This window comes from Myxine glutinosa, chromosome 1 (assembly GCF_964187855.1).
Source record: "Myxine glutinosa chromosome 1, kmMyxGlut1.1, whole genome shotgun sequence".
Lineage (NCBI taxonomy): Eukaryota > Metazoa > Chordata > Myxini > Myxiniformes > Myxinidae > Myxine > Myxine glutinosa.
In genome coordinates, this window is record NC_136261.1 from 283,442,060 (window position 1) to 283,458,182 (window position 16,123).

The window sequence follows — 16,123 nt, forward strand, 5'->3', positions numbered from 1 at the left end:
CTTGCGTGACCGTCCTCTTCTTCTTCAAGGCCAAGTTGTTCTTGTGGCGGTCTCCTCGGACATGTTGGGCCAGCTCAGACTTCTGCTTCGCCCGGAAAGTCTTTTCACAAGCTCGACAGAAAGCCGTGTCACTCGACACGTACTTGAAGGTGGCCCCATCGCCGCCAGCGTTGAATTCCTTCAGCCACTTGTCACGAAGAGCAGCACTCATCTTGATAGGAGACTTGTTCACACTTTGTGTACACTCTCTCACTGTAGTACACCGCCTCACTGCTGTACACGCTGGGGACGCAACGCACGCAAGTGGACGCAACGTTTTGTTTTTGAGATCGATCGCAGTTAAAAATTTCGATCGCAGTTAAACATTTCGATCGCAGTTAAAAATTTCGAAAAATTCCCTAATCTTTTTTAGCATTGCCAGACATTTTCGACCAAAACGGGCATTTTATTTTATTTTTCCCGAAAAAGGGCGAAATATTTGTTTTTCTCCGAAAATAGCAAAAAAAAATTTTGCGCGCAAAAAAGCGGTTTTATGTGAAAAAATATTTTTTATTTTTTCACATAAAAATCCGATGTGCAGTAATAACATTAACAATATGCGACTGTCATTAATTTTTTTTATTGAAAGAGTCTTTGGACAGATGCCACGATAAAGCTAATTTAACATTGATATACACCTCAACACGCAATACCATTGACGAGAATGGCGGGGAAAACCCGCTCGGGGGAGAAAACCCCCTTGGGGAGGGGGGCAAATGAATACACGACAACCTTCATTATGTAACCCTTGGTCATCCTGTCAAGTTTGGTTGAGATTGCATGAGTAACGATGGAATGTATTAGCGTCAAAAATTCATCAGACAGACGGACGGATAGACAGACACGAAATGGCGTGTTTTAGTATGATTTGACAAAATTTGTGACCTTTGGCCTCAAATCAATATGCTTCTTCCTTATAACGAACTCTACCATTGGTGAAGTTTCATGAAGATATGTTTAAAATTGTGACCTAGGTTGACATACAAAGGAACAGACAAACAAACAGCCAGACAGAATAACACAATCGACCAACCAATACACTTGAAAAATCTTCAATTCTCGCAAGTAACAAACGTCTCATTTGCTTTTATATAGAGGACTCAGAAGAGTACCTGTCCAGAGTGATGGGAAAAGCTAGCAAAAGCATCAGTCCCCAGTGACAGGAAAAGTTCAAGTTAATCTATCAATTTAAATAATATTCCATGGGCTTTAAAAAGGTCAATTGTTTTACAGTCTTGCTTTCGCCCATAACCAAAGTCTGCACTACTTATGCCGCCCACTGTAAAATGGTGGTGCAACATAGGGAGGTTGAATTTGTCTAAAAAGAGGGTAAAATATCCTGGCTGCGAAATAAAATTTGCTATCAACATTACTCAGGTCTGTTCTCCTGTCATTTCAAAAGTGAGGTTTTGTTGAGTTTTTCAAACATAGTGGTTAAAATGGAAGTGGCCGCCGTAAATGGGAGACAGGCGAATACACGGACAGACACCACAGTTTGCAATATATAATAGATGACTTCCTTTCCAAAGAACTTCAACACAAATAAGACAAATAAATATGAGACCATTTGGCTCATCAAGCCCATACAATGGTTGCCAAGGCTCGTGGAAGAGCCAGAACACTAAATGGATCAGGATGCAACAGGACAAAAGAAACAGTAGTGAAAAGGTGGGGGTCAGGGGGCAACACCAAAAGTGGAGTTGAAGGACAAAATAGAGGGAGAAGTGGACAAACAATGGAGTAGGGAGGAATGGGGTGGACAGTTGGAAACTTCTTTGTCCTCCCTCCAAATCCTCCCTATCCCCTCCTTTCCCCTCCCACCCTTCTCTATCTCCCCCCCCCCCATATTCTCTCTACTTCCCCTCTCTTTCCCTCCCCTCTCCCCCTCACCCCTTACCTCTCTCTCCCACCATCCTCCTCCTCCCCTATCTCATCCCCTTCCCTCTCTCCCCCACTCTCATCTCTACATGTCCGTACATGTCCTACATAAGATGGGGACAAGATGGGGAGAGAGGGGGAAGGACACAAACACAACATTTGAGAGCAGGGACCGAGAGACATGGAGACATCGAGAGATCTGAGAGAGGGCGAGGGCTTTGGGGGGGGGGGGGGGGGGGGCGTGGGAAGGGGGCGGTGGGAGAGGTATAAAACATATGGACACTGCCAGGACTTCCAGGAAAGAAGTTGGAATTTCAAACAAGGTGGATCTGGGGTGAATTAGCGGGGGTAGAAAAGATCAAGGTTTTGGATGGGGGAAGATAAGAGATGGTGGTGAACAGCTGTTTTAAAGACCTGGAGGGAGGAGTGGGATTGAAGGGAGTGAGGGAGTTTGTTCCAGAGGCGGGAGAAAAGAGGAATGAAAGAGTGAAGGTGAGCAGAGAGCCGAGATTTCGGCAGTTTAACCATCAGAGGGTTGCTGGCAGATCTTGTGCGACCTGTAGGAATATTTGGGGGACAGAGCACAGAGAGAGCTGGGGGTGCAAGGCCGGAGAGGAGTCGGTAGAAGACAGAAAGACCACCTACCTGCCTGCGGTGAGTGAGTGAAAGGCCCTCAGAGATAGCTTCATCGCGGGAGATTCCAATAATTCTGAAAATTAGTCTGGTGAGCGGATGTCTAGAGAGGTAGCACCATTTACAGAAGCATCAATGGAATGCATAATGAGTTTGGTATCTGCTTCTTCTTGACTACTTGAGAGGTCAACTACTGCTCTATGTGTAGCTCTTGCCTTATTCCGCCAGGCAACCACAAGGGACTTGCCCATTGTTACATCATGTTGCAGTATCTTTTCAGCCAAATAGGTGGTTAATGCATCTTTCGTTGACACATGGGCAAGCAACTGCTGCATGCTTAGTTTGCCAATTGATGTGGAATCAGTAATATGATACGCCACTGCCCTGTTACCACCCAAACGTCTCTCACGGGTTGAAGCTTTCAGAGATTCTCCAGTGTCATAACAGTCAAACACCAAATGTACCTCGTCGTAGTCACCATACTTCTGCCAGTGAGGTCCAATGAAGTGGTTTGCTAGGTCATGACAGGTTTTGATGCATTCTGGCTTGTCCAATGTTTGTAAATCAGCCATTGCATCGATGACAGCAACACACTTATAGTTGACTCCAGCTTGATCAACTCTTTGGTTATTATTTTCCTGGGTCACTGCTTCAACCTTTGGCAGGTTTTCTAGTATCAACATCAGGTCACTCTTCGATGTGGTGTGAAGGAGTGAACCATAGGCTGCAAACAACGACTTCGGTACTACAGAAAATTCATATGTACCAACAGCTTGCTTAAGGTCAATATCTCTTGCTTTGGATACTACCAGTAAACGGGCAAACAGTGCCCAATCTTCCTGGAGTTCCACAATTTTGTCTTCAATTTTTGTCTGAGTTTTCATCGCACTTGACGACCACATCTGCAACTTCTGTTTCTTCATTGGCGCCCAAATGTTGACATTGTTTGTAGTGATTCTATCTGAAACAAATTGAGCAAAACACTCCTCTCCAATCTGTGTTCTTCTGCAAATGTCATGTAGGACTCTCTCTGGCATGACGGCTTTGGTAACCATATTGATCAACTGCTCACATTCATCTGTAAAGGGGTTTGTGAACTTGTTTATAGTATCCTTCAGTGCAGCTACGTTCTTCACCTGTAGTTTGGTTTTGGCATCTGTATTCTCATGATGCTGCTTCATTGTTTGGTTTCTTGGTACAACAGCTATTGCCTCTGCTTCTTTTGCAAGCCGGGCAAGATCTGGTGCCAGTAAGAAGAACTTTGCGCGGGCCAAGGGGCTGAGTGTAATACCAATGAGTCCACCAAGTACTTTCATCATCCGGTTTCATCATCCGCTCGAGAGCGTGATCGGGACCAATTGCACAGAATGGGTTGATGTTCTTGTTTTTTTTTTTTTTTTTTTTTTTAGAGGCCATTTTTCCCCGCAAAGCGGGGGTTGGCCTTTTTCGGGAACCGTGGTTGTTGTTTTTTTTTTCTGGTCCCCTTTTTTGAAGCAATGTTTTACGGCCGGATGCCCTTCCTGACACCAACCCTTTTTGCCGCCTTTAACGACAAACAGGGAATTACCAGTGAACTGGTACTCAATTAGCCGACCTCGGAAGGATGACAGGCTGAGTCAAACCCCCTGGCGTTAATTCAGCGATCCACCGGGATTCGAACCCAGGATCCTAGGATCCTAAGCCGGCACCCTAGCCGCTAGCCCAACACCAGGGTAAAGCCGCTAGACAACCCAATTTCCATCCATAAACTCGGCCCATATTTCTGGATCTGATTTGGCCAAAGCTTTCATGTCTGCCAAGTACACAGAAAGCAAGCGGGCATAGTTCAACTTGTCATGGGCAAAGAAGTACTTTACAAACGTTTCCGTTGCATCAAGATGAAGCATCCAGTCACCGCTTCGCACTGCTCTTATGTACGTTAGCATTTCCAAAACTATTGTCATATACTGGCAGATGGCCCGTGCCAGTGGTCTGTTAGCTATAGCTTCATCAAATTCACTCATCTTATCCAGGATTCCAAGTGAATCCACTGTATGTTTCATATCTTCATGAGCATCAAATTGAAATCCAAGATGGCCGCCATCTGCAACACTTCCAATTTTGCCAACATGGATTTTCTTACTCCTTGGGACCTAAATAGTCTACCTAGGTAGGTGGCATGTTCTAATCATTTAAATCCCATGGGTCTTTATATCACAACACAGTCCCCCCCTGACTATCAGTTGTTACATTTATTTGATATTTCCTGTGCCATACTTGTTACTGAGCATCTGTGCTGCCAAAGCAGCTTCCTGAGCAAGGGTTATACTGGGTGGTTTGTCATTCCCTTCCCAGCAGTAGTTTGGGCCGGAATTTGGAACTCGACCAGGGTGCCGGTGATAGCTCGCCTTCTCTTTGTGAAGGACACCGTGGGGATCCTAAACGTCCATCAACTAATGTCAGAAGATGGAATTCCCAGTTTAATGTCCATCGGAGGGATGGCACATATTGATGATTAACCCAGTCTGACATTTTCGGATCCTAAACGATTGTGACGCTACTCCTCTGAGCTCCCAAGTTTAATTGCGACAAAACTTTATAGGATCACATTTTTTTTACCATAATAAAAAAAACATAGTAAACCATAATAAAGATTTTTTTACCATTCAGATCCTAAACGTCCATCAACCAGCATGACATTTTATAGCTGGCTGAGATTCAAACCCAGGCTAGACAGCTTAGAGGTGAGTGTGGGTACCTTGAGGTCATCCTGTCAGCCAAGTTCGTATCTCAACGCACTGATTACAAAAACTGTGATTCCATGTTGTACGTATACATTAAAAATGGATAATAAAAGTAGAATCCGAATCCAAAAAGACCGCTTAAGACCCCAGCGAGGTGACAGTGGGCTGGCCAAGGATAAGCCCGTTTTGTATGATGGGATGAGTTCATTTTCTTCAAAAGGGGTGTTTAAATTTATCGAAACACCCAGTTTTCATTCATTCATCCCTTGGAGTTCCCTTAGTATGCATGCAAAGTTTTGGGCTGCTAGGTTTCATGGTTTTTAAGTTATGGGGGAGACACACACACATTTTTATGATAAGATTGTAAAATGTATGGCTTGCACTAGTTTAAATTAGAGCTTGCACACATAAATGTTGTGGCAATGAACATGCTATTTGAACCAAAACATTATGAAGAAATATGAGTATAAAGAAGAAGATGGAGAGGGGGTAAAAGAGGAAGCAAGGGAAGAAGTAGAAGTAGTGCAGGAGAAGAAAGAGCATAAGAAGATAAGTTTTCTCAATGAATTTTGATTGCAGTGCAACTCACGCTTAGCAATTTAAGTAAAATGGTGCAAATAAAGTAAAGATTAAAAAAATGAAACGAGTGTACATCATACAATTTTGTGCATATTAAGGCTAAATTACATAAATGAAATAAACATGAAAATAGAGGTCACACATCAAATCTGAGAGGACACATCATGTTCCTGAAAGATAATTTGACGAGGAACATTTTGCCACCGGTTTGAAGCTACAATTATCCGTTCAAAAGTTATGGCTACAAATGTATTTTTCACATTAGCAATGACCTTGACCTGTAAACTATTGATTCCATAAACAACTACAAGTGTGCTTTATAACTGTGAGCAGTTATGGATGGGGCCCAAGTCTCCCCGCTTTGATACAACCCTTCTTTGATCGGACACATTGTCATTTAAAGTTTCTCATCCATCAGTTCAGCGGTTTCAGAGAAGATTTTAAAAGCTTTTTCACTTTAATCCCCCGTGGAAGACACGTGACGTCACCAATTACATCATCATTATCAAACTTCATTCCCCATGTGTAGTCAATCATACATCTAAACGTTCACTTCAATCTGTTCAGGGGTTTCAGAGAACAACATTTTTTTCGGTTTCATTAAATCCAACATGGCTGCCCGTTTTTTTACAAGCTTCTTCTTTTTCAAAATAATCTATTTTCAAGCTTCTTCTTCATCACTTCAACATATGCTGTGAACAAAGTGAGTGGATGCTCTACCGACTTGTAATTCCAGCTTTTTCAATTATAGAATTTACTGAGTGAATGGAAGAGTTTCAAACTTTTCTCAACCTAATATTACTGTAAAGGCAAAAGGACAAGAGCAGTATTTTGGAGATAGCATATGGAAGTACCTTCATTTTTCCATTTTTCAAACTTTTTTCTAGGGCTTGGGGTCAACCCAATCTGGCTCAACATGGCCCCAGCTATGTATTTTAAAAGGAAACTGCCCATCTATTCATATTGTGGTAATAACTCAAACAACAGACCTAATTTTATTGGTGACAAGCTGTTTGCCATTCAGTGAATGTCCCTGAGAGTTATTTCACTCAAGATTCAATTTCAACTTAATTCAAATACTTATTAGTCCAATATAAGGGAAATTATACTTGGTCACATTACTCTCTACACAGTTTTTAAATAAAAAGTACATGAATACATCAAATACAAAACAATACTAGAAAGCATCTGAAAATGCAAAGCCCATCCGCGTCCGTTTGTATTCAGACGTCTCCTTCTATCATAAATCTAAACATGAGGAAAACAGTTTAAAAAATACAAAATGAAAATTGTCGATTTTATGCAGCCTTGACCTTTGAGCTTTTGATCTAAAATAAATAATCAGGTTCTAGCTTTTTATTGGTGAACTAATTATGTGACTCAATATGCAAATTCTTAAAATATCAGGTCAATCGGGGGAAAATTGGTGATTTTATGCAAACTTTACCTTTGACCTTTTGATCTAAAAAAAAAGAAGCAATTGGTTCCTAGCTTTTGATTAGTGAACCATTTCAGTGACCCAATATGCAAATTCTTTAAATTTCAGGCTAATTGGGTGAAATTGGCAGAATTATTCAACTTTGACCTTTGACCTTTTGATCTAAAAAAACCCAATCAGCTTCTAACTTTGATTGGTGAACCATTTCAGTGACCCAATATGCAAATTCTTTAAAATTCAGGCTAATTGGGTGGAAATTGGCGAATTTATGCAACCTTGACCTTTTGATCTAAAAAAAAATAAACAATCTGCTTCTTGGTTTTGATTGGTGAACCAATTCAGTGACTCAATATGCAAATTCTTTAAATTTCAGGTCATTCGGATAAAAGTTGACGATTTTATGTGACGCTGACCTTTGACCTTTTGATCACATTATTAATTTGCCTTATCCATATTCTCATAATAGAGCTTTGTTGAAAATTTGATGCCAAAACTCAAATGGTAAATTGAAATTTCAGGTCAATTGGATGATAAATTGAAATTTCAGGTCCGCAGCGCGGGGAATGGACTAATACAATCACAAGGATACATATCACGGAGAAAAATTAGACACAAAGGCTTTAACAGAGAATGATAATAAGATCACGATTAATATGACTGGCTGATATACCATACTCTGTATTGGTTCTGCCAAAACAGTTTTAGGCCAGAGTCATGCTGAGTGGTTTGCCATCCCTCTCCCAGCAGTAGTTATGGCAGAAATTTGGAATTTCGCCATGGTGGTGGCAATAGCTTGCTTACTTTTTTGAGGTGTCACGTGACTGTTTTAAGACATTGACTGTTTTAAGACACTGTTAAAGACACTGTGGGATCTTTAACGTCCACCAACTAATGTCAGTAGATGGGACACCCTGTTTAACGTCCATCCGAGGGACGGCAAACACATTGATTAATCACACTGCCCATGAACCACCGGAATGACCGTTTTTTGAATGCAAAGTCAAGGCTCCTGGAAGAGCTAGAACACAGAATGGATCAGGAGATAACAGAACAAAAGGAATAGTAGGAAGAAAGGAGTGAAACACCATTGGCAGTTAAAGGATAAAATAAGATTTGGACAAAATAAGGGATATGAGGAGGAATGAGGGGTATGGGAAGACACATGGGGCGGACAAGATGGATACAGAAGCAAATTCTCGGGAAGGAAAAACTGGATATTTGGAGGATGTGGGTGGGCTTGGGAGAGAGTTTATGGAAGAGAGGATTTAACAGGGGTAGAAAAGATCATGGTTTTGGATGACAGATGGTGGTGAACAGTTTATAGCTGGGTTCGGATTCAAATCCAGACGAGACAGCTATGTCAGCCCATGATCAGTACGCATGTTGTAAAAACCTATCCTCCTGTCCCCATCAGTGCCTTGCTCGAGCACTAAAAAACAGTATAATCAATCATTAAATCAAAAGATTATGCCTTTGGTGAAAGTATTATTGTGGGAGCAATGTTGCAATGCTAAATAAACATTGAAAAACATTCAAACATGGACCTTTACAGAACAATAATGAGAAATTCTTAAGAGGCTAATCGTCTATAAAGGAACAGCTTGGCAGCATGTGTGTATATACAACAGATTCAATGCATCCAGCAGCGATAGTAGAGGTGACCGCCCGCTTACCGGCTCTCCCGCATTTGATTCCCCAATGACGAACCGATCTCCAGGCCCGTCTGCAGCTGTGACAGCAAGGACACACAGGTCACACATATCAATTTTTCTACAGTGACAAAATGTTCATGGAGGAGCTTGTACCACTTTTGTGTAGGATATAGGACATTAGTCTATTTTACATATATTACAAGGACAGGAGACAATGGAAAAATTGAAAGAGTAAATGGCATTTTAATGTGGAATCACAGCATTATGAGCCATATGTGCTTAGATGAGTCAAGCAATGCTGGGTTGATATCGGTTACATTAGTACATTTCTCAAAAAGTGCCTTTTCCTAAATGTGAAGTACTAAACATTACAGAAGAATTAAATACTTAATCAAATATGTCAGGAAGCAATGAGGGGTCTACATTTTCCATATATGAATTACATTACGTATTAAGCAGGCAACATATTCTTACTTATCTGTTCATTATTCAACATTGTATTCCTGTGTGTTAGCCAAATGTTCCAACAGCAGCCTTCTGTTGCAGCTTGGCATAAATTATTTTGTGATGCGGATAAGTTGTTCATCCTGCTCATTATTCACAGTGGGTACGAGGATGTCAAATCTCTCAGACAACTGTTCCTTCTGCTGTTGTGCATCATTCATCGAAGCTATTCATTTTGGCAGTGGAAAGGAAATCAAAAATAATGTCACTGCAGAAAATCAAAACTTTCAAAATCCCTCATCATCGCAGCATGTCTATCTCACTGTCTGTAGAATCGGGACATAAAATTAACCCCATTTTGTTGGTGTCAATTGCATGTACAAGGATGAATATGAAACTATTAATCTAATACTCAACAAGCTTTTGCTTTTGGACATTTTGAAGAACAATCAGCTCAAGTTTTTGGATCTCACTATCTGCCATGATCTTTCCTGGGAAAACCACATTTCCAAGCTGGCCTACAAAGCCAGTCGCCAACTGGGCATCCTCCGTCGTGCGAAATCCTTTCTTGGCACCTCATCACATACAAAACTTTAATCCGCAGCTTGATGGAATACTGTTCCCCCCTCTGGGCCAGTGTTCCTGCCTCACACCTAGCTCAACTTCACGCTGTTGAAACCAAAGCTTTCAGAATCATTGGAATCTCCTGCAATGTAGCTGATTCTGAGGGCTTTTCTCTCTCTCACCGCATGCAGGTTGGTGGCCTTTCTGTCTTCCACCCACTCCTCTCTGGCCCAGCTCCCCCAGCTCTGTCTGTGCTCTGTCCCCCAAATATTCCTTCAGCACACAAGATCTGCCACAAACCCCCTTCTGGTGAAACTGCCAAAATCAAGACTCTCTGCTCACCTTCACTCTTTCATTCCTCTTTTCTCCCACCTCTGGAACAAAGTCCCACTCTCTCTTCAATCCCACTCCTCCCTCCATCTTTCCCCATCTAAAACATTGATATTTTCTACCCCCGTTAATCCACCCCAAATCCACCTCCTTTACATTCCGTTTTATTTCTCTTGAAAGTCCTTGTCGTGTCCATCTTGTTTATCCCGTGTACCCCGCCCCAGTCCTCTCCTTTCCACAGATCTGCTGATGTCCCTGTTCTCTATTGTTGTTGTACTTCCCTTTCTCTCTCCCCCTCTTGTCACCCGCTGCCTTTATGATATGTTATATGTGTTAGCTCTTACACGAGCCTTGACATAGTATCCCAAAAAAAATAAAAAAAAATAAAAATATATATGTATATACAAATGTAGTAACTAATACCTAACACAAAACTAGGGGCCTACTTTGGCAGAACAAGAGAAAACAAACGTGAAAATAAAAAGGTCAGAGTTAAAACACCCTGGAGGATCACAAGGTGCTGATATTTTGAGCTTTACCCCTCGTCGGAGCAAAAGAGGATAAAGGCAAACGTTTAAGCCTGAAATGTCAGCACATTGGGATCCTTCACAGCAGTTAATTGTAACCATTCTATTCCTATCTCTATTAATATTGCAAACCCTTGTGTCTGTTCGTGCGTTCGTCTGTCTCCAGTTTACTGCAGCCGCTTCCCGCGCTGCATTTGAAAAGCTGCGCATGCAGGCAAAGCTCAACATTCACTTTTAAAATGATGGGAGAACAGGCACGAATAATGTTGATGCCATAATTTTATTTCCCAAACAGGATATTTTGCCCTGTTTTTAGACAAATTGAACCTCCGCCACCCGATGTTGCACCACCATTTCACGGTGGGCGGGTAAGTAGATCAGAGCTTTGGCTCTGAGTGAAACCACCAATTCAACACAATTAAACTTTTGAAAGTCCATTAAATAATTTAAAATGATAGATTAACTCAGACTTTCCCCATTACTGGGGACGGGTACTTTTGTTAGTGTTTGTATATTTTGTTATATTATGTTTAGAAAATAGTGGGAAGATATTTTAGTCTGAAGATTTAAAGTTAACCTTAAAGTACAGTGAAGATGAGAACACTGAACTGGTATCCCATAGTTTTGGGTTCAAATCTAACTGAAGGAAGCAGGCAGGACTAAGAATTTGGATTCTAAGCTCGTGGAAACCGATTCAGTTTCAGAATTACCATGTAGCTTTCATGTTGGAGATGAAAAACTCAACCGGCTTCCTAATGTCATTCGGGAAGGTGTAATCTGCCTGCTCTATCTGATACGGTTTCAGTCCACCTATTGCGGAAGCCTCCGTTCATTTAGGGCAATTTGGATTGGACTCTAAAATGCTACATATGAAAATATAGTGTCACCAAAAATTTGTCAAACAGAATGGAAAAAAAATTGTGCAATTACTGTACATCCACAAATTATGAACTACCTCGCACAGCATAGCCATCCTTCATAGATGCCGGGAAAGGTGGAAGGTTGTCCTTGGCAAATACATCCTGCGCAAGTACACGTCCAAAACCATCTGCAGTTGAAAAGGCCAGACACAGGCACAAAACAGCGTGATGGAGAGAAGCTTAGCCCTTGTTAAAGTGTCAATACGTTTTACTGAAGCATGTTCATGCATTGGTTCCAACACACCCGCTGACATTACTCTTCATGGTGTTATTCCTCGATTTTGGCTAAGTAATTTACCATGGTAGTTGACATTCTCTGTACCCAGCACAGGCGTCATCTCGAGAACGGTGATAAAGGCCTTATCCATTGAAGTCAATGGGAATGAGGCAGCCCGGGCACGTCGAGATGATTTGGTTATATCCACTGCACTGTGACCTGCTTAGCATGCACGCACACACACACACACACAATCAACAACATACACACACACACACACACACACACACACACACACACACACACACACACACACACACACACACACACACACACACACACACACACACACACACACCACATTATCTTTGGTTTGTCTTAGCAAAGCCAGAACTAATTGGTTTTGAATAAACCTTTCCACCTATTGGTGAGCTTTGGTGAGCATGTGAGATGTCTCGATATCCTTACTATCGTTCACAGACTGGTGTGTGTTTGTTTGTGTGTGTGTTTGGGTGTTTGTTTGCCATGCTATTCCTCCTACAGTTCTGGGCTGATTACATCCAGACTTCATACATAGGACCAGCATGACCTCAATTAGTGCATACGGGTGTTTTTATCTTTGCTGGTGGTGTTTTTGGGGACGATGCAAATTCTCTATGTAAATGTGTATCGTGAAACACCGCTTCAGGTGGGAGAGGGTATCATAAGTCTCCCACCCTTCACAGTACAGTGTTCCTGCCCCCACGTTTTCCAGTGCAGTGAGGTGTTTTGAATTACACAGCGAGAGGTATATTGATCGAGTTAGATGTTTGAATCATGATAACCACATAAAGCCCCCGTAAGGAGTGGGTGCTTCTAGTTTTCATAATATATTTATTTGCAACAGTGGTATCATGTCAACAATAATTTATCATCAAGCCATCCTCCGTTAATCTGCAGCTCATCACATGCTGTTGATGACTACAAGTGTCATACACCATGAGACGGCACATGCAAACATATTGCATGTGTCCAAACAGGATCTGAAAGAAAGAGGTGAGTGGATGGAGGAGGTTCGCAAGAATAAAATAAATTGTTGGGAGGAATGGGAGAGACCATGAAATGGCAGTGAGAACCAAGCCACACTAAAGTCCTGATGGGGAAATTGTTATTGGACAGACATGGAGGTGATTCCACAGGTGAGAGAGAGAGAGGGAGAGAGAGAGAAAGTCCAGGCTTTGTTCAGGCAGGTGAGCAAAGGTAAACAAACCAAAGCAGGGGCTGGACTTTGGCAAAGTTGGTTGAAAACCTATATAATGTTTCATTTCGTTATTGCAAATTTTTCTTCTATCCTGTATTGCTTATTTTCTTGCAATTTGGTACTTATATAAAGTTATATAAGAAAACTGGGGCACATTGGGACATGGGGTGCATTGGGACATGGGGTGCATTGGGACATGGGGTGCATTGGGACATGGGGTGCATTGGAACATGGGGTGCATTGGGACATGGGGTGCATTGGGACATGGGGTGCATTGGGACATGGGGTGCATTGGGACATGGGGTGCATTGGGACATGGGGTGCATTGGGACATGGGGTGCATTGGGACATGGGGTGCATTGGGACATGGGGTGCATTGGGACATGGGGCGCATTGGGACATCCCCTGTAGCGGTTATTCTTGGACAATGGCAATAAGTGTCAACACATTGGTACTTTATATCATTGGCGATGAAGAAGAGCTACGAGAGGGTCCCATGCATGCCGTGCCCCAGTGTACCCGGATTTCCCCTCCTCATTCTTCATTTGTATACATTTTGTCTCCTTTTTTGTATACAGTCAAGGCTCGTGGAAGAGCTAGAATACTGAATGGATCAGGACACAACAGAAGAAAAGGAACAGTAGAGAGGGGGTGGGGACGGGGTGGGGGGGGGGGGGGACACCAACAGCAGAGCTGAAGGACAAAATAGAGGGAGAATTGGACAAACAATGGGTGTGGGGAAGAATGGGGGGAGGAATGGGGGCAGGAATGGACGCATCGGGTGGACAAGATGGATAGAGAAGGAAACCCTCAGGAAAGAAAAACTGGGAATTTGGAAGGAGGGCTTGGGGAGGGGTTGGAGGTTAACGAGCAGCAGTAATTCTGGAAGTTAAGTGCATAAGGTTTATGGCCACCATCACATTTCATCTTAATGACGTCTGTATTTATTATTTTTGTGTGTTACATCAAGAGGAATCGTACAACACAAATTACTAATGGTTCCAATGGTGACACAGGAATAAAAAAGTTGTTTGGCATTATATAAACTCTAAGTTAATCGTAATCGGGACATGTTCCTCACTTTATAACCCCAAAATGTGTTTATCAAAAACCTGCTTATAAATTAATCGAATCGATGCGAATGCTAATGCTTGTGCTCATAAATGAAAGTCTGGTGTTCATGTCTAAAATTTTAGGTTCTAGAATATATAAAGTTATGTAATCTCCAACACTTACCCAAATGAAATACGTGAAAGTGTTTGAAAGTGGTCCAAATGGTATAAGGCTATTGACCTATAACAACAACAAATTTGAATCGGGGATACTTAAGAAAAGAGTAGGCCATCGTGTCAGTAACCTGGCTGAATTATCTGCCTGCTGTTAGCTGTGTAATTACCTCGCACACGCAAAGCGAAAAGTGGGGTTAAGCAATTAGTTCATGTCCGCGTGTCCGTCTTATCAGTTTACGATCGAGGAATAGCTTATTTAAATTGAATGTTAAATTTTGAACATGAATCGGAACATACACAAGAAGACAAGTTTGCTGTTTTGCTGTATATATATATATATATATATATACCATACCTTGGCTCGGAATTTGTCTCAATCGCGCATACGCAGAAGTGAGATAATATTTTTACTCTGTTTGCCTGGCAGCAAAACAAAATTGAAAATCATTCCAAACAGGAAACCTGCTGTTTTTACGGATGTTATAAAGGACACAAACAACAGGCATGTACAACTAATTTACCATGTTAGATAGGGTGATGTAATAGACACTGGGTAAAACGGTGGTAAAACCCAGAATTCATTAATTTATACGCCTTTAAACCTTTATTTAAATTGAATTATATACTTGTAGACTGTAGAACATAAATCGCCTTCATAATACTTGCATGAACCATGCTATATATCGATATGTTGCATGAGAGGATGTGGCATATGAGAGGGTGAAGAAGAGGACACCGATATGGCTATATGTTTGATTCCGATTGACGCTGCGTTCTATTTTAGGAGTTCTAAACCTCCAGATTAAAAAAAAACATTAAAATCATTGTTTTTTTAAAAATTGAAGTATATACATGAACACTGCACAGGGTATCGACATATCGTGCTCTATGAACTCTCTAGTTATTACTGTCGTTAGTGGGAAAGCAGGGATGTGGATGTCACACAAGCATGATGGGCCAAGTGATCTTAAAGTGTGCCTTAATTACTTTGTGAAAAAACTCATCCACCGTCTCCTTTCGTACATTAAGAGCTACAATGAGGTAAGTGAGTATGGATCATGTGGTTGTTGTCAAGTTGGTGTTGCACAGCCACACTTCCTACCGATGTCTCTGAGAATGACCTAGTCATGATTGCAGATTAGTATGATGATCCACGATGCCAGCAAAATGAGCAGGTTTGACATTGTACACCACACACTGTACATGTTGAACCCCGACCACACATTGGCATCATTATTTCAATTCAGCTGTTATATTTTCTCAGACATACAAAAGCCTTTGGCACTGTGACTTTTAGAAGCATTTCATCGACTTCTTCCATATGAAGAAAATAATTCCAAACTATCAAAGATAAGTTTGACCCCTGTTAATGAGAAATATGCCTAAAAATGGTAAAATGTTGTGACGACGTCACTTGTAGCCAGACTTTGATTGAATTTTAACAGTGAATTGGGACTATTCTGGTGTTTTGCATTTTCCAAAGAAACTTGTACATCCAAACGTTGGCAGGCTGAAATATACTGTAAATGATGGCCTACTGACATAACACATGTTACTTCCTATGAAGCAATGCATGGGTACCGTAAAATGGGGGTGAATAGGGACAGTAAGGACACAACCTGAAAAAAAGTTAGGAAACTTTTTTCGCTGAAAATTGATAACCATACTGATTTGTTGATATTTGGGTTGAAAGTGTTCTCTTGTTTTTTA

General features: G+C 41.5%; 1 protein-coding gene across 5 annotated transcripts in view; it reads right to left on the reverse strand.

Annotated features, from left to right (window-relative positions):
- Positions 1 to 16,123, reverse strand: part of GPHN (gephyrin) — a 327,486-nt gene that overhangs the window by 87,183 nt on the left and 224,180 nt on the right. For all 5 annotated transcript variants that reach the window (XM_078767069.1, XM_078767054.1, XM_078767066.1 and 2 more), the window contains exons 10-12: positions 12,026 to 12,163; positions 11,763 to 11,855; positions 8,964 to 9,019 (exon numbers count right to left, since the gene is read on the reverse strand). In XM_078767069.1, the coding sequence (XP_078623195.1) occupies positions 8,964 to 9,019; positions 11,763 to 11,855; positions 12,026 to 12,163 (287 nt within the window). The remainder of the gene's footprint in view (positions 1 to 8,963; positions 9,020 to 11,762; positions 11,856 to 12,025; positions 12,164 to 16,123) is intronic.